The sequence below is a fragment of the Lissotriton helveticus genome, chromosome 4_1 (assembly GCF_964261635.1).
Source record: "Lissotriton helveticus chromosome 4_1, aLisHel1.1, whole genome shotgun sequence".
In the NCBI taxonomy this organism is placed as follows: domain Eukaryota; kingdom Metazoa; phylum Chordata; class Amphibia; order Caudata; family Salamandridae; genus Lissotriton; species Lissotriton helveticus.
Window position 1 is genome coordinate 296,122,719 of NC_136063.1, and position 18,741 is coordinate 296,141,459.

At 42.7% G+C, this 18,741-nt stretch overlaps 1 protein-coding gene across 2 annotated transcripts in view; it reads left to right on the forward strand.

Annotated features, from left to right (window-relative positions):
• The window catches only part of ATAD2 (ATPase family AAA domain containing 2), a 558,187-nt gene that overhangs the window by 17,903 nt on the left and 521,543 nt on the right, over positions 1-18,741 (forward strand). For both annotated transcript variants that reach the window (XM_078686807.1, XM_078686808.1), the window contains exons 3-5: positions 6,233-6,282; positions 10,411-10,612; positions 10,694-10,805. In XM_078686807.1, coding sequence (XP_078542933.1) covers positions 6,233-6,282; positions 10,411-10,612; positions 10,694-10,805 — 364 coding nt within the window. The remainder of the gene's footprint in view (positions 1-6,232; positions 6,283-10,410; positions 10,613-10,693; positions 10,806-18,741) is intronic.

Here is an 18,741-nt window from a genome sequence, read left to right on the forward strand (position 1 = left end):
TGCAAAGCATGTGAAGGTGCAGGGGAAAAAGGCAGGAAGGTCACAGAGGAGAGAACATGAAGCTAAAGTTGGTAAAACCAGGTTGGTAAAGGAGGCATAAAGTTGAGAGAAAAGAGGAAGAACAGCTAAAGTGTTCAAGAGAGAGGAAAATGAAGCAAAGAGCTGATTGGGAGTACAAAGAGGCAAAACATAGTGAGAAAGGGAAAAGTAGGCAAAAAGTGAAAAGGGAGCGAAGAGGAAAAGTCAGAGCTGAAAAAGGGGAATATGAGTGAGACGGGAGCACAAGGCTGGGATCCTCAGGACTGTGGGTCAGAGTTGGACTTGCAAGGGCTAGACCTGGTCGTAGGACCCGGCACAGATAAGGTGGATAGGCAAGCTAAGCAGTACATACTTAATCAGTTTAGAGCAGGGGTCTCCAACCTTTTTTTGCAATAAAAGCTACTTGTGTTCACTGAAAGCCGACCTACTTCCAATATTAGTTTTGTAATACTGACTAAAGAAGGCAGGATTCCATTACTGGATATCTTGTGCAAGATGGTTGTCATCACCAAGTATTAGAGTTCCTAGCAATAATGAAAAAAACGATGAACAAGTTGGAATGCCTCTACATGGTTAATACATAACAGCCATAGCTGCAGTGCCCCTGGCACCAAAGCAATAATGGGAGTACTAAGTCTCCCCATCACCACATGATTTATGACTCAAACACCAGCAAGAAATATATTTTAGAAATTCACTTTTGGGAGACACATATTCAACCAAACTCAAGCTTTTGATTTAGTGCACCCAGGATAGCTATTTTCAGGCTGCTGGAGAGCTACCAGTAGCTCATGAGCTACTCATTGGAGAAGTCTGGTGTAGAGAGTATTGCATGCTGGCTTTACATGTTGCTATCTAGACTAACCTTAATTGCACAATGGGGCACAATAGCACAGTGTAGCTAGTCTGCAATGATGGTGTTTTTGGAGTCCAATCTTCAGCAAGCAGCTTGCGTTTGATTGAGAATTCATAGTCACTGATGCATGCTAACGGCCTGCGTGCCACTACAAATCTAACCATGTCAATCTGTATTTTAGGTTGTTTTCTTTTCTCCTATGTTGTGCATATTGTTTTGTCTGTCTTGAAAAAGCAAGAGTCTCCAAGTTTCTCGGTGTGACCTCGCTCTGTATTGCTTTGCCGCCATGCCTGGCATCTACCTTCCACAAGAGATGAAAGTGAACTTTTTGCAAAGCACTGTTTGCAGCTTGGTGCCCAGGATTGAAATTAATTCATATATTCTAAAATAAATATTTTTAACAGAGCATTCCAATTGCTTAGGACTGCCAATCCAGGTATTCCTGAGCTAGTCCTTCATGGTGTGCTGTCGATCGGTGAGTGTTCTAGCACATATGCTCGGATATGTGTAGGCTTCATTCAAGCAAGGAATTTACTTTTTCCATTACTTGCTCTAGCTGAGTGTTGCAGTGGGGCCTGCCCTTATGTATGGTATTACAACTACAATGGTTCAGGAAAAGTGTTAACAATCCACCATTAAAAATTCCACATACATGAAAACACAAATCAGAAGACAGAAAAAAATCTTCAAGGGGTACCCAACACAAAACCATTATTAATGCAAAAACATATTTGTACTAAAAAAGCAGATGTGGAAATAAAATAACAAAATAATTGAAGAATACATAAAAGGTGCTAACTTAGTTATACAATGAACATCACTAAAAACACAACTTAGTGTAAACAAGAAAACAATGGCAAAGGGAAACAAGACTTAAAACAAGGTTAGTCCAACAAATAAGAGGAACAAAGAATTGCAATAAATACTTCCTCATAAGTATATGCCAAAGACTGGTGTCAAGAGAGATTTGACCTATTGTATTGGTAAGGTCATCATCAGGACAGGAAAATATTTTTATAAAGCGACCAACCGAAGTATTGTGAAAAGTAAGAAAAAAAATACTTTTTAAGGAGTACCACAAACAAGAAATCTAATTCAAAAAGTAACATAGCACAAAACGAGAACTGAGTGTCATGCATCTAGTTCTAATAAAAATCGTAAAAGACAAAAGAAATCAAGAGGTATTAAAAGATCAACCTACGCAAGACACCTAATAAATTCCAAGTGTCCTACAACTGATAAGGACTTTAAATAACCAAAATCAATCCATCACAAGAAGGCCATCACCAATGGTGAATAAATGAGACCGAACCCACAATCGCCAAACTCATGAAATGTCAAAAAGACCTACTTGAGTGGTCCGAGTCAAACGTATTCATAGATTGATTCTTAGGTGGCCCGAAACTCTTCCTGCTAACATAGTGGATGTAGGAAGCTCGCTCTGTATACCATACTATACCAAAGTGAGGTATAGTGTGCACAGTCCAGTGGAACCCAAAAGGTAGGCAGAGGTAAAGTAGATAGCACCTCACTCTTTGTTTGGGGTAGTGTGGTCGAGCTGTAAGGCTTTATCAGAGGTCAGTGTTAAGCATTTGTTGTACACACTCTGCAAATTATTTCACACACTCAGATTGAACTTCAGACCTATTGTTTTTGTTTAAAAATATTCTTTTAGTTATTTTATTTTCTAGAACCAAGCAAGCCTGGCACAGGTAAGCAATACATACTTTACAGTAGTAATGCAGTTTGGAAACCGTTTGAATTGCAATTGTAAATGTATTTTGATTTGATTACAGTAGTTACTGATAATGCAATGCATTTCAAAATACATTACATTTACTTTGTATAGGATTTTTTAGCAGAATATCATGCAAGTTACTTTTTAGATTACTTTTCTTACACAGTGCAGTATAACTGGATACTGCACTGGGACATTTCCTGTAAACTGGTAAGTAAAAGCGTTTTGGTTATTTAGTTACAGTTTTAAAGGATTTGTTAGATTTTCCAACTCCACACCTAGAAACTTTTCATAGAAAAACAGTCCATGTTATCCTATGGAGGAAAATGGTGTTATCGGTTCAATGGTAAGCACTTTGTTGTGGGAGTTGGTATTCTGGTGTAGACTCGGGGGTCCCCCATGGTCAAGGATGCACTCTTGTTACACCCTCATCGGCACTAGGGCGGCTGGGTCCTGAGTGCTGAGGCCCAATCTGCAATGCAATTGTGGTTATTAATGTTCAACATTTGATTCAATGCCTTTTAGACTCCCCATTTGACTCTTGTTTCGATTGTTTTGGGTACTGGTTATTATTCCTGTATATGATTATTGTATGTACTTCCCTTTTGTCTCTATACTCCATCGCATAGCCCATTCCTACTCGTCCACTGAGGTTATATTGAGCTGTTATGTTTGTACTAGTTGATTGAATACCCGTTAGATTCCCCATGTTAGACTAATGTTCTGATTTGTTACCTTTGCCTCAAATTGTAAAGTGCTCTGATAACCTTCGGGATTAAGTTCACACTATATAAAACGTTATAAATAATAAATAAATGTTATCTAATGGGGAAAGGGGGCCTCTGATTGGTGGCTGCTGACGAGCAGGTCAAAAGGTTGTGGGAGCAAAGCTCATGGACTTAAGCTCAGGGCAAATTAGGGTTTAGGCAAGCACAAAAGATGCACCCTCAGCGGCACTGAGGCGGACGGGTGCAGAGGGCTGTTTTGGCGTCGGGTGCCCTGTAGCTTTCAATGGCGAGTCTCCGGTTTGCAAAAGCACTGCAGGCTCGGGGACAAAGGTGTTCTAGGTGCGACCACCACTTGGAGAGGTAAGTTGGGATTTTGGGGGTTGGTTGGGCACTGTCGGTGGGGCCACCCAAGGCCGTGGGGAGCCTGGTGCAGGGGTGCCTTTTTAGGGTCGCATCTTCTTATAAAGCTCCTGGTCGCAGTTGGGGAGACCTTCTGGTATGAGGCTGCAGGCGTCGGCTGGAGGCTTGAGGCAGTTCAGGGTTCGCCGGATCTCCGTTCAGGATCGCCGGGGAGACCTCCTCTTAGGGTTGGGCCACTCAAATTCGGGCCGTGGGCGTCTGGTGCAGAGTGGTGCAAACTTGCGGAGCTGGAGTCTGTTGATGATGAACAAATCCGGTTTTCACAGGAGACAGTCTTTGGGACTGAAGGCTGGAGCAGGTTCGAGCTGGGGACAGGCCGGTATGGCTGGGGCCAAGTCAGTGGGCGTCCTCTTGTTCGCTTCGGCACAGCTGTTATGTCCTTCTTTTCTTCTTGTAGGTTCTGGTCTGAGGAAGCAAGGTTTGGATGTTCCCCTAAATACTAGATTTAGGGGTGTTACAGGTAGGTAGAAGGTTGGTACCAATGGGTCTCTTCCCTGGGGTGGGTACACCCCCTATGATTCAGTGTTAAAGTATATATGTTATCTCTGTGCACTCGTGTTCAACAAGTTTAAACTGTATAGTCTTTAAGACTGTTGAAGAAAAGCCCGGGTGACGGAATGCTTCTAGCGCAGCTTCGTAAGCATCGTGCTGATCTCTGAGAATTAAAGAAGACAATCAACTCCATTTCAGATAACGAGTGATTTATAAAACAATTTGAATGAAGTGAAGAAACCTTGTTGTTTCAAGTCGAATGAGCGCATTCTTTAGTGATTCATAATCACAACAATATTAACACACCCCCTATGATGCCACCCTCCACTGGGAGGGGGGGCATACACCTTTTCCTGGTTGGCGGGGACTAAGAGTTGTGCTTCACTTTGCCTGCCTTCACCTGAGGGGTGGAGTTGGCAGAGGTGGGCACAACTCTCTTCCTCACCTGTTTTTCCCGCCGGTTCTCCCGGCCAAAGTGGGGGTCAGAACCAGAGGACCTGTTGCTGAAGCAGGAAGTGGCCTGGGGAAGCTCACAAAGGCGGCAAGCCTTTGAAGCTTCCCCTTCGTGGACCCTGCCCATTCTGGGGGAGGAGGCTTGGATCCTCGTCCCAGGATGTTCATTGTTTCAGGCTTCCAAGAGCAGTAGGCTCTCGACCCACAAGTCCAGAAACATGTCTGGTGGTGGCAGCCGAAAGCAGCCACTTAGCCTGCAGGTCGTTTTTTCAGGGGGCATCTCTAAGATGCTCTCTGTGTGCATTTTTCATTAAATCCCACACTGGCATCAGTGTGGGTTTATAGAGCTGAGAAGTTTGATACCAAACTTCACAGTTTTCAGTGTAGCCATTATGGTGCTGTGGTGTTCGTAATGACAAACTCCCAGCACCATATACTCTTAATGGCAGCACTGCAGTTACAATGTCTAAGAATGGACTTCGACACGGTAGGGGTAAAGTAAAGTAAAGTCCACATTTGTAAAGCGCACAATCACCCGTAAGGGTCTCTAGGCGCTGGGGGCCGTCGGGAAGATTAAGCGAGCTATTGCCCAGAGTCACATGGTGCTGGGCTAACCTGCCGCCGGAGCCGGGGATCGAACCGTGGTCCCCAGATTCCAGCGTCAGTCGCCCTGGCCGCGGCGCCACACCTCTCCCACCGGTGCAGGGCTCATGCAAGTGTACCCTCACCACTGGTACAGTGTACCCAGCTAGAGGGGTGACTGATCTATGCCAGGGCATTGGGTTGTAGGCATTGCACACAGGGACATGTGCCATATCGACTCTTCTCTTTTTTCTACACCAAGACACGCAGCCTGCAAAGGCAGTGTGTGTAAAGGTACAGGGCCTCTAAGGGTGGCACAATAAGTGCTGCAGCTCTTAGACTTCTTCCCTGGTCACAGTATCCTGGGTATCTGTGCTACCATTTCCAGGGGCTGACCTGTGGCCCGGGATGCCTATTGGGTTTTGGTTAGTTTTGGGGGAAGAATTCAGGCCCTGGGAACCTGATTGGCAGGGACCCAGGGCACATTAAGTCAAAAGTGCATCAGTAGTCTGGCAAAAAGTGTGTGGGGGGGGGGTTACTGCAACAGAAACCCAGCCGCTCACAGTGGACACATCTGAGGTTTTTATTCTCCGGTGTATGTTGAAGGAGTCTCTTATGTAAGTTGGAATCATCGTTCTTAGTTGTTTTTTAAATTACGGTTTGCACATACATCCAAGTACAAGTTGTACATATATTCAGGAAACTAATGTCCAAAGGATCTTTATTTTTGGTGTTGTGTAAATATGTTTGATGGGCCAGTCTGTTAACCATAACTTAAATGGATATCTTTAACTGCTGATTCATGTAGGTTTTAGGCCACTCAACTATTTGTAGACGTTCCAGAGTATTTTCACTATAAAGAGTTAATTAGTTTTAGGTTGGGATAGAAGCAAAGCTCTAAATATATTTTCTTTTCACTCCTAGGTCAACCGAGCTGCAGGCCACTGCAAAAACGAATGGAAGGATCAATGAAGGTAATATTGGAGGTTGAGTTTAAACATATTAAACATTTGTTTGTCTGTAGTAATATTAAAATAGTAAGGTTGCCTAAGCAACACGTCCTCGATGGCCAAAATTGGTATTTGGAACTCCAGATGTGCCAGTCCTCATTTATGGGGCCCCAGGCCAGACTGGCATGTGGACTCCAACCGTGGTGGGTAAGGTTAGTCTGCAACTGGACCAAGTAGATCCCTTTCCATACTTGACTGTCAGAGTAGCAAGGTCATGCATTCTCAGGCTTCTGAAGGAGGTAGTGTGAATGGCAGAAGTTCAGAACTCAAAAGTTAGCCAACAGACTAAGTAATTACATTGCCCAGCCCCGTGTTTATCTTCAGTAAAGAGAAATACTTTATTGCTACTGCATGGTGTAATGTAGCATAATTCATTGGGGTCTATGATGCCCAGTATGAAGACCCACCTGCAGTAGCATCCACCCTTTTGCTGTTCTTGGAATTGTACAGTGTTTATAGCTCTTTGATTCTAAGCATCAATACAGGTGTAGTTCACTAGGCCTCCACTCGGAGCAGTTCAGTTCATAGGTTTGTTCCCAAATTAAAGGGATCGTTTAAGCAGAGGACATGCCAAACGGCAAGACTTTGAACTCAAACCAAAGATCTTGCCATTGAATTTGGTGAAAATGTCTGCCGGCAAAAAATGGGTACATAAAGATAATCTTCCTTCAAATCGAGATGCACTAACCAATCTCCTTCCTCAAGAAGATCCCTCTGTAGGTGTCCCCTACATTTAGAAATGACTGACCCAGGCATTGAAATTGTGCATATTTAAAACTAATCTGTGCCCCGTCCCCCTTTCTTGTGCATGAGAAAAAATGTACTGGCAAATCCTGTGGGATGGTGTTGAGAATTACTATTTGGATCTGAATCTATGAAATTCCGGTACTATTTGGGCAATGACATCTGAAGAGGACCGGTCACTTTGGCTGACGCATAAAAATACAACTTGAACCCCAGAACCGTGTCTAACACCCAACAGACTTCTGTAATCAACAACCAGTTGTGATTGAATAAGGCAATCCTGCTCCCCAGAGATACCTCCGACACTGGAAAGTATCCTACCGTTGGGTTGATGAGTTCAGACCTCAGCAAGGCCCAAAGGTACCGAAAGGGTTCGCCCTTCTGTGTACAAAGTCTTTAGACTTACAAATGAAGTTGGCAAGGAAACTGGAAATACAAAAGCATAGTTTAATAAACCTTTAAAGGTGGTGATACAACCTCCACAACACTTCTACAGCATTGTACAGAGTAGCACACTGAATACAAGCACATGGCCCCTTTTATACACAGTGGAAGGGGTTCAGTTTACAGTTTAGACAGAGGTTACAACCACGTAAGGACATTTCTAAACAGATCAGTGGGTGGAGCTAACAGTATTTCTAGAACATGGGAGGGCTATGCTAATAAGGAACAGCTGTTACTTCTGCTGAGCACGCGCTACACTCTCAAGAAGGACTAATAATAACTGTTGCTAGGTAGAATCCACAGTGTAACTGGCAGAGAGGTAGGACAATCAGAACATTGAGCACATGGCAATGCAGGACATGAAAAATGGCAGACTCGAAATACAAAATGGAATCCGTATACTAGATATTTGGACTAATGCATTATGGCTTCGGCTAATGCTTAATAATACCGCTGTTTTATTTACAACAGGGTGTCCCCCTGGAGGAAGCCCATCTTGGGGAAATTTTGTGGAAACAGCCTTTATCACCTCTGAACCTGGAGGGGAAGAAGATGGAACTCCTGGTGGGATTGTTCCAACCCCCTATGCTTCGTGCTGCTCGGTGAGGGTTCCCTGAAACGCCCGTCCCTCCCAAAAAAGCAGGATAAAATATCCCCTTGGTAGACGACTGAACTTAGTCAAGGGCTGTAAAGGTTGTGGCTAACTTTCCCAAGTCTTTGAAGTGGCTGCCAAATAACAGGCCTTTGAACTCTGGACCAGTCTCCGCCGTAGCCAATACAGACAACTTGGGATCTATCCGAATAAGGAGAGAGAGTCTCCATTTTGCCTACATGGCACAATTTACATTGCCCAGGTTGCAGACCGCCTGCGGGGCACAAACCCTTCAAGACTTCACGGTTCCACTGGCAAACCATCTTCTGTAGCCTTACAAGCCATTTCCATAATTTTTATTAGCAAGCCGGAGATGTCTAATAACTTGTGTTGATATTGCTAGGTGCTGTCAATAGCCATGTTTGGCAAACTTTTTAACAAAAGTGACCATATTGGGATCCACCTCTGGGGTGTCCACCACCTTGCCCAGTAGAGAAGGTCGAGGACATTCTGCTGCCATCCGGTTTTTCTATTTTCTTATTGAAGCCTTTATGAAGGTGAGTCTGGACATACTCTGCTACTTCTGACATAGGGAGCCACTCCAAAGAAGGAGAATGTATTATCCCATCAGGAGTGAAGTCCAACAATTTTAAGAGGACTACCTGTGGATCGTTCTAGAAGATGAAGACTTCTTGCTCGGCTTGTTAAGAGGAGTTGGCTGAACATAGTCTTGGGATGAGCTGGCCTGTGAAGAGTGGTCAAAGTCCTCCTCCCCTACTGTAGCTGAAGGGGGGAGTGTGCCCCTGAGGTAATGTGGCGTGAGGCGGGCAAAGAAAGCATACTGTTGTGACTGTTCCCTCAAAGTTACTGCAATGGGGTGGAGAACATTTTTGCTCCTTGTTCAGGGCAGGAATGCCCAACTCTAGTTTTGTACTACGAAAAACCTAATGAAATAATTGAAACCTAAAATTTAGGTCTAATTTGAAAGATTTCCAAGTTTCCCTTAAAATTAGCAGTCTTTTTCATGGGAAATCTATAACCATGAATTCAAATCTCCTTGAACTGGAACATTGCTTTTGTTTAGGCAGTTAGAACAAATATATTCAGATAGTGTGTCACATTGTCTGGTGTATTTGAGGGACAGTAAAGAAGAATGAAATGTAGTATTTTTAAGAAAGATGCTACATGGTCAATAGTGGTGACTGTGTCAGAGCTGTGTTTTTAAGGCAAGGCTGACACAGAAGCTGACCATTGCGCCCCCCCCCCCCCCACTCATGTCAGACGGTCTTCTCTAGATCCTGAAATAGGTTGCAATTGGCTTGTTAATACAAGGATGAATGCAAGGGGGCAACCGTGTTTCAGTTAGGAGTAAAATGTCCTGTTTCTGGTCAAATAGTATGTCATTGGCTTGGCTGTGGGCCACTGCAGTGCAAGTATTGCGTAGTAAAACATTGATAGCTCTTTGAGTCAGTAGAATATCTGGTCAAAAGGACTCCGCTGGTGGAGAAGATTTCCTTGGTGAAGATCGAGGAGCCAGAGGAAATTAGGCCCAGCTTGAGCAGCCAGTCTAGGATTGGCTGAATGCTGGAAGTAGACCTAAGCGAGTAACTGCTCAGGGTATATGCCAAATTTACCTTACAAAGGATGGTTGATGTTAATACAACACGTGTAGCATGGTCGAGGTGCTGATTGGCTTGCCTTTGCTGAGCCAGTGGTGCATGCGTACAGCAACCTAATTTGAGTAGGCCATGTAGCACATGTGCCCCAAGAAAAACTAGACCTCAAAAGCAACCATAAGATGGCCGTGGAAGACCTGTAAAGAACACAATTTTAATAGTAAATTTTTGAACCACTCCAAAGTGCACTGACTTTAAAAACTGTTTAACACAAAAAAATAGATAAAATAAAGAAGTGCAGTACGGAATGACTTGACTAATCTTAAAAGTGCTTGATGTCATTGCCCCAATATTCTAAAAATAGAATGGCAGCAATTATAAATAACCGCTTTAGTGTGGAGTAGGTGATTGCAATTTTGGATGTTTTATTCTGAGAGTGTTTGGATAGATTGATACAGATTTCTTTTGTAGGTTATTGTTTTAGCTTGGATGCTGTAGGAGGTCAGGTCTTTCATGGAAGTTGGCAGCACTTGGTTTTGAAGCAATCCTGCATCCATAAAAACATGTATGTGGCTGTGGTATTTTACCTGGCATTGTACGAAGTAACAAGCTACTTCAGTTTGTAATGATGCCCCATGTAGGTTTGCTTGCACTTAGTCTCATTTTTTGATTAACGTATTTCAATGTTCCCTATAGCTAAGGAAGAAGCTGAAAAAACAGTAGAAGAACAGGTTGAAACAGATGTCCCAGTCTCAAGGGGCCTCAGGACAAGAAGCGCAGACAAAGCTTGTGAACCTGCCCATGAAGAGAATGTGGAAGTACGCCGAAGTGGTAGAATCCGTAGGAGCCGATACTCCACCACCAACCAATCTGTTCTGTTTGATAAACTTATAACCAAGTTAGTACACTTAACACATACTGTCCTGCATTGCATAAGAATAAAGAGTAGAAGCACTTACCTATAACATTATTTTAACAGCACTGCAGAAGCTGTACTTGCAAAGATGGATGACATGAAGAAGATGCGCCGCCGCAGAATGAGAGAACTTGATGATCTCAATGATACAGAGACCTTCAATGACACTGAAGAAGTAAGCATCTTTTTTGAGCGAATTTGAAAGTGAAAGCATGCAAACACTTTGTAAAATGAAAAATGAAAATCTTAGGTTGATTTTTAAGATGCGATTGTAGGGAAGCATGCGAGTTCCACTTAGTCCCTTTTTCCTTCACTACAATTTGAAAATACATTTTTTTCCAACATTTGGCTTAAGTTGTCCACCAATGTGAAAAAGAATTGGAGAGCAGCTAACTGCAGTCAAATTCGTTTTAGATAAAGGTACACTGTAAATCATTTGTTTTGTGTATGAGATGGAACAATATTCAATATTCTGCAAGGTAATGGGCATTAGGTCTTAGTCCCCATTCAAATGATGATGAAGGCAGTATGTATATTGTTGTGCTATTTTTGTTTCCAACACATTTTAGAACTCCAGAGGTGGACCATAGCTTATTGGAAAGACAGTCTGCATCTGCTCTGCTTTATTGTGCACAAGGGTTTTATTTTTTGTAATTAAACGCAGATACGCAAGGGAGATTGGTTTACCTCCACTCATCAAGAATGCTTGTACCCAGCAGCGGCCTTTTTCCTTACTGCTACTACCGCTGATATCTGTGGTTAAATATCTGCATTTCTTTCCTCCCATCCTTTCAGAACGTGATGAGTGGCATGAGCTGTAGCAGCAGCCTCATAGTTGGCCTTGCAGCGTGTCTCACCCATGAAGACCGTATGTTCCGTTATACAATGCTCAGAACTCTGAAGTAAAATATTGCTGCAGCTTAATCAAGATGAATACTTTAAGCAAAATCTCTGGCAGCCAAAATTCCATCTGATGACTTGTGCCATCTCTAGCAATATTAAAATGCAATACCTGAAAAATTCAAGATGTTATTAAATGGTGCACAAATATTCAGATCAGGCTGAGGCAAGTAAGAACAAGTTGGTCTTGTATCTCTTCTTTGAGCATGAGAGACTAGAGTGTAGCTTAACTCAACCGGAATTGGAACCATGCACTTGTTATCTTGCTGTTAAATGACCCATCAAAACTTGGGTGATGAGGTATGGTTATGATGATTTTACAATGTCTATTGCATGATGAAACGGTTATGAAAACACTGCTCATAAATGAAGAATTTTATGGGCCATCTAACTGGTGCCCTTCAGTTGAATTTGAAATGTTGGTGGTCCCAGGTCAGAATTCAAGACCACCCAAATGGCCCTTTGCCTCAGTCAGCTGCGTATATTCTTCATTCAGCACTTATGAATAGCGAGTGATTAGGGACAAGAAGCTAAAATGTTCGTCATGATCCTTGAATTATATAGAGGTAGAAGTAGACTGTATAGAGTGGTGTTTACAGCCATGTTCAGAGACTCTGAACATAACATTTTGGGGGCTGGAGTGGATAAGGCAGTATGCAGCTGTAACAAAAACTCACAGAATGTATCCAAGATGATTCCTTTCTCAGTGTTTGTCAGTCAATTGAACCATAGTTAGTTAAAACAAAGGTCCGCTACTTAGCTTGGTTAATCTGTGCTGCCATCCCTTTTTCTGTAGTAGCAATATATTCTTTAGTGAAGAGCACAGGCTTGACCTAAACACCTTGGAGCGAGGGATAGAGGGAGGCCAATGGGTAGTGTCTATTCACTCCCCTTGCAGGTGTCTGTTTAGGCCCCCTCAACAAATGTCCTGCACCTATGTCATTTCTTGGACATTTATGCAGTGTGCTGGTGTTGCCTAAGTAGTCTCTGGCAAGGACATGGGCCACTGTGTCTGTCCCCTTTGCCTCCTTACATTGTCTCCTGAAAACTGTCCTGTCTTTATTTTGCACCCATTCATCCAAATCTTGCCTACAATGGATGGCCACTGCCACTTCTGGGTAGCACATTATAGACCCTCAACTAAGTTGTTTGTTTTTCCCTTTACCATTTCTGGGTGGACTTCACAGACCGAATCCAGACTGTGCCCAAAGCCTATGCTGTGTCTGTAGGTTGTGCCTTAAGCGGGTGGACCCATGCTCTTTTACAGTATCTGGATGGAAACCCCTAGTTTTTTTTATTCTGTAGAGTTATATGTATACACAACATTGCATTTGTGTCTCCATACACTGTATGGTAGTTTTCTCTTCTTATGGCATACCTACCTTTACTTCACACCATGATTAAGTGTTCTTACAAGTTCCCCCACAGTCTCCAAATCATACATGATGCCAGAAATTATTTTCACATGGACCACTTGAAAACAGTCTATCAACCAAGCACAAAAAGTTAGTAGCCTCTTGCTCAATCATTCAAAAGCACTTTAGGCCCCATGCAGGGATTGGAACGTGCTATTTAAATACACTAATACGTTTTGACCCACTCCTCAAAACTAGAACAACTTGGGTGAGGTGGGAGGGTAGGTAGCTGCTTGTCTTTTATATAAGTCACCCATATCAATAGTGAAATTCACCCATCTTTCCTTCTTTACTGCCATGTCATTATGTGATAGGCTCACTGTCTAGAATCAGTCTATGCTGCATAAACCGGCATACCCACCCTACAAAGATCATCCGGTAAGAACATGCCTTTCTCGTATTGGGGGGAACGAAAGACATGCAGAAGGTGAATTGACCCGTTGGCATCTAGACTTCCTAAGCCAATACTTTAATCAATTGATTTGACTCTTAACTTAGAGCGGGCCACCATCAATGGAGAATAATCCTTGAGAGCTAGGAATGGAATAGCTGTTTGGCTGCGCCCTCTTTTCCAGATTGGGCTCTAAGGCCCTGAAGAGTGTTTGGAGCAGCCTTCTGATGGGCCTGTAGAGGGAGTGTGGCCTACCAGCCTCTAAGGAGGAGCTTGACCCTCCCTTCCAGACTGAACATGCAGTAGCGGCATAGTCCTAGATGACTCGAAAGTTCTGCATGAAGGACACCTCAAGAGGCTGTGACTGCACAGAAGCCACAAGGGACCGCAGCCAGCTGTGCAATTGCCACCTAGCAACCTCTGGTTTGATGAATGGCCTCATCACCTTCAAGCATCAAGACTGTTTACTTTGTCACTAGCCCTCCCCTTTTCTCCTTTGGGGTATTGGGCTTTTTTTTGTCCTTGGAGAGTTTGAGAAATTGGGACGTTGATCTTGGGGTTTGAGTCCCAGCTAACTGGGTGAAGAGTGTTTGTCCTCATAAGTGAGCTGTTAGAATTCTCTTAACATGGATATCACCAAGCGACCACAGTGATCAAAATCTTTATCCGCACCAGTGTCCATCTGGGTGCTGGACTGTTTGTGCCTATGTTTGGTGCCTTAGCATTGAACAACTTGACAAGCTCCTCTTAGAGATTCCAGTGCTAAAAGGGATTACTTGGTCATTCAGTTTGAGTGCTACAATATTTTGACACCAGTGGTAAACTATTACAAACCTACAATGCATTGTGCAGTGATTTCTTTATGGCCCTAATCATAATATATTTATGTTTAATCTGATTAGATTATAGGAATCTAGTACCAATCATGTCCTGTTTCAAACCGGAATAAGAAAACCTCAGTATTCCGCTTGAATGTCACATCTGTACTTTTTGGCAATGGGATCAGATCTTTGTACGAGTGCGAAGCCTATGAGATGGTTGATATTACCATGAGTCTAGAGTCTGTCTTGTTTGTTCTCTGAGAATATAAGCAGACACTGTAGTTTGTGGTGTCAGCTGTAGGAAAGGCTCTGACACTTGATCTGGTGTAATTAAATGTAGGAACCTACAAGGCATTGATTGACTGGTCTGAATTTGTTGGGGCACTTTATACCAGCTAAATCATTTGACTAACTGTTAACTACTGAAGTTATGAAGCAAAATCTGGGCAAGGCAAAATATGGGCCAGAAACGTTATCTGCTCACTAATGGGCAACCAGCGTAATGAGGCCATTGCCAGACATGTGTAATTGCATGAAGTGAGGACTACTCTTGGTCTTCCTTTATCATTGTGTAGGTTATAATTTGTGCAGTTGATAGAGATCGCAGGTCACCCGACCAAATAATTTCACCATACACGTACCAGGCCCATATACTTGTTTCAATTTATCATATACATTCATCGGGTGACCATACACTCTACTACCAGTAACCCTGGTTCCTTCCTATTTATTCCTCATGTACCCGACTTACCAATCCACCGTTACGGGTACCTATGATCACAATGAATCAGGGAGCTAGCTGTGAAAGAAAGGCAGGCAGCGCAATACCAACTTTATATTTCTCTTTGTATTCATAAAATGACCACAAACTACTGAAAAGTTTTAAAAGTTTATCTAGAATTCAGATTCGGAGAGCATACAATTTACTACCAATAGGCAGTCAACAATCAACATAACAAACAGTACGTAACCATAAAGGAAATATATTAGGGCAACCATTTATGAGTCTATAGGAAGATAATGCTGAAAAATTTGGGACTTATGAAAGTATAACTAAAATTGAGCAAATTTATGCATGTACTAGAATTTTACTATGGGGAAATACTCTAAGGTTTGGGTAATAATTTGGGAGATCCTATACATCTATAGGAAGGGGGAAAAATTGGAACACGCTATATTTCTAGAAACCTTATTTCGATCAATTCGAGAAGAGAAAAATTATAAACCACATCTATATTTCATAAACGGTATGAAGAATTGTACTAAAAGGAAGGGTAACATAGGAACATGCTAGAAACAGCAATAACGTATGAGCTTTCTTTCAGTAGTTTTGCGAAAGCATGGAAAATCAATTATGCGCAAAAGAGTGTCTTTATTAAAGCAAAGACAGAAAAATAGAAGGTGCAGTATAGAGTTTCAGCACTATATATTTACCTAGAATGGTGTGAAGACCAACCCTGGCCACGGATCAGTCAAGGACAGGAAAAACCCCAAGGAAGGACAGTCCTCTATGGGACAGCAGGTGCAGAATTGACACCCCAGGACAGGAAAACCAGATTAGGATCAGGACAGGACCACCAAGGCACGACCAGCACCCGCAGTTCGTAAGCAACGCCTGCGCTCCACCCTCTCTGCAGCTATCAGTCAGAACCCCGATTGGGTTAGCGAACTCTCCAGCAAAGTGCTCCGCCAGCACTTAGGTTTAGTAAAACCTCCAGAGTTTATGGTATATTTCGGACAGAGTGCTCCGCAGCACCTCTGTATCAGTTACCTATTGAGTGCGTTGGGTCAGTGACAGGTCAGCTATTCAGACAAGTCGGACAAATTCTCTAGCTAAACCTAGGCTAGTTATACTGTTTTCGGGTCAGCGTACCACCTTCAAATGTTGCAAGTGTCAGAATCCCCAATTTTGATTGGTCCCCACATAGGATAGGTTAACACACCAATCACAATTTACGTCTACAAGCCTAAATTTGCATGCTCTGGGACCGCCTAGTGATTTTGGGGTTCTCACGAGATATTTGACAGAATACAATAGAAAATAACATTTGTAGCAAGTTAGGAACAGATCAGCTCCATCCCGCTGGGTCACAGGTCGCGTTCACAGGAGCATCTTGACTGTGGCTGCCAGCTGGCTGAGTTCCACTGCTCAAGGTTGCCTTCTCTCTGCCTGAGCGACATGCGCAGTAGGGACTTTCAAGATGGTTCGCGTCTCCCTCAGACCCCCAATATTGCGGCACATGAAAAGTAAGCGACAACAAATTAAAACATAGAAATAAATGAATTCACTGTATACCAGGATTAGCTACTTTACACCCCTTACTGGGAAAATATACTATGCCATTACGAATTAGTGCAACAGACAATAACACGTAAGCATCAGCGCAAGCTTCACCATGTGAGTATACAGACAGCCATTTTAGACGCAAGCGAGCAGGCGCAAGAATTCCCACCAAAACTGCAAGTACGTCACGTCACGTGAGTGTGACTAACGCATGCGCACAAGAAACCCATCAAGCGGCGGCCATTTTAGGAACAAAGGTTATTTAAATTAGTAAACACATAGGCAAGCGTCACTAGGATACATAAACATCAAAAATAAAGGGAAATTAGTAAGACGTACAGGTTGAGTTATAGGATTATAAGTTATTCGACGTTCTTGATTTCAAGCAAGTTGCGTAATATGCGAAATCTTGCTCTATCACAGTGACTTCTTGGGTAATCCCAGATAAACTAACCGAGTTGCAATAACCCACTCTAGCACTAATGACTGTGTTGACTATGGTTACTATATGCATAAAGCTGAGAATCTTATTTGCAGCAAGGAGGTACCTAATCTAGTCTCAAGTTATTTTTTTAATTTGCTGGTAGGTTCCTCTTATTTTTGGATGCCATCCCTTTCTTAGCACCTGATTGGTAAGAGTTAATCAGATGAATAATCCCAAGAATGAGTGCACTGTCCCTTTTAGTGACATCCAATATCAGAAAGGCAGCTACTCAAGTGGTTTATGTTTTAAAGACCGCCAGAGGAAACTGGTAGGTGGGATTGAAGGTTGTCATTCCGAGACAGTGTGTTTTTTTTGTTGTTTTTTTTTGCATTGCATTGCATTTTTGGGTTTTTGACACACACCATACAACATGTTACTGGATGCCGAAGAGGTCTAGTATTTCGTAAGATCAGTTGGATGCTGTGATGTTAAATATTAGAACGTGGATTCGTTAATTTCCAATACTGTAACTGCTTGATCCACTCATGCAGCCAAATACAAGTCCGGTACAGCTATTTTAAGGAAATGCACTTTTCATTCACATCATACTTGTCACAAACATTGATAAGGCAATATATTATTTTTTTGACTAGCGTATAAATGTTTTTTATTAACCTTCACTAAAAGGCAAGACTGGTATAGCAGAAGATACAGTGCAAGCTTTTCTAACACAAATGCAGATTTACTAATGGAAGTGTGACTGGTAGGGTCTGTGTGTGTGACAGTACAAATGTATGAAAGAGTGCAAAAGATAAAGTAAGAATGTGTGAGTGTATGTGTGTTATGGGTACAAGTGTGCTTCTTGTCTGGTATTCTGGAGGTTATTCTTACCTTATGGAAAAGGGCACCAATACCATATGGATGGGAGGTGTCACCTATGGCAAACTGACATGCTTCTATTAAGACCTCATTGGCTTTGGGGACTCGAGCTGTCTGAGAAATCCCAGTCATACCCAGTGGCAGGGCCACAGAACACGCACCACCACACCGGCCGAAGGCCCTGACCTGATTCACCTAATTCTTAGCATTTCGATTGGATCCATAGCAAAATGTTGGAACTGATATTTGAGGTAACTCTTGTCATAAGATTTCCTGTACTGATTTTATAGGGGGTGTGTATGGCAAAAGGCTGACCCTTGTATTCCGGAGCTAATTTTTAGAGGTACCCATGACTTTGTCCATGGTTAATCTATGACTCTGTAATTGTAATATTGAATGTACTCATTGACATCAGGGACTCATCCATGAAAAAATGATGATCCTGGTATAGTGAATGTATATTCTGACTCATGACGTTTTTGAAAAACTATTTTTATTGTTACCAGAAAAGAAGGAATGACGCCACATCCTACTGGCACAGCATTACGTTTCCATGATGATATTGCATATCTGACGAGTATCCACCCTTTTCTCACCCACCGCCAGCCTTAGAGAGGAAGTGGACACAACCAAAGGCGGTGTCAGGGTGCAGAATCTTGCAAAGAAGAAACACTTAGTCATCCACGATATTCATTCCACTTGCCCCATATTTTCTCCCATTTTATGGGCCAGCCTTAGTTTTTATTAACCATTTTTTCAGCTACCATACTTAGGCCCATATCATTCTTTCAGTCCCTCAAACTCTGTGCCATCTCCGCCCCCCAGCAGTGGGCTGTATTGCTATATTGTGCTTGGGTCATCAGACCGTGTACATGCGATTAAGGTCTGTTACCTCCCAGATATTGAGCAGACACCATTTAGAGTTAAGTGAAATAGTTGCCCCACACTATATTCATTCAACGTACAAGTGCCTCCCAATAAGGAAGTATGACAGGAC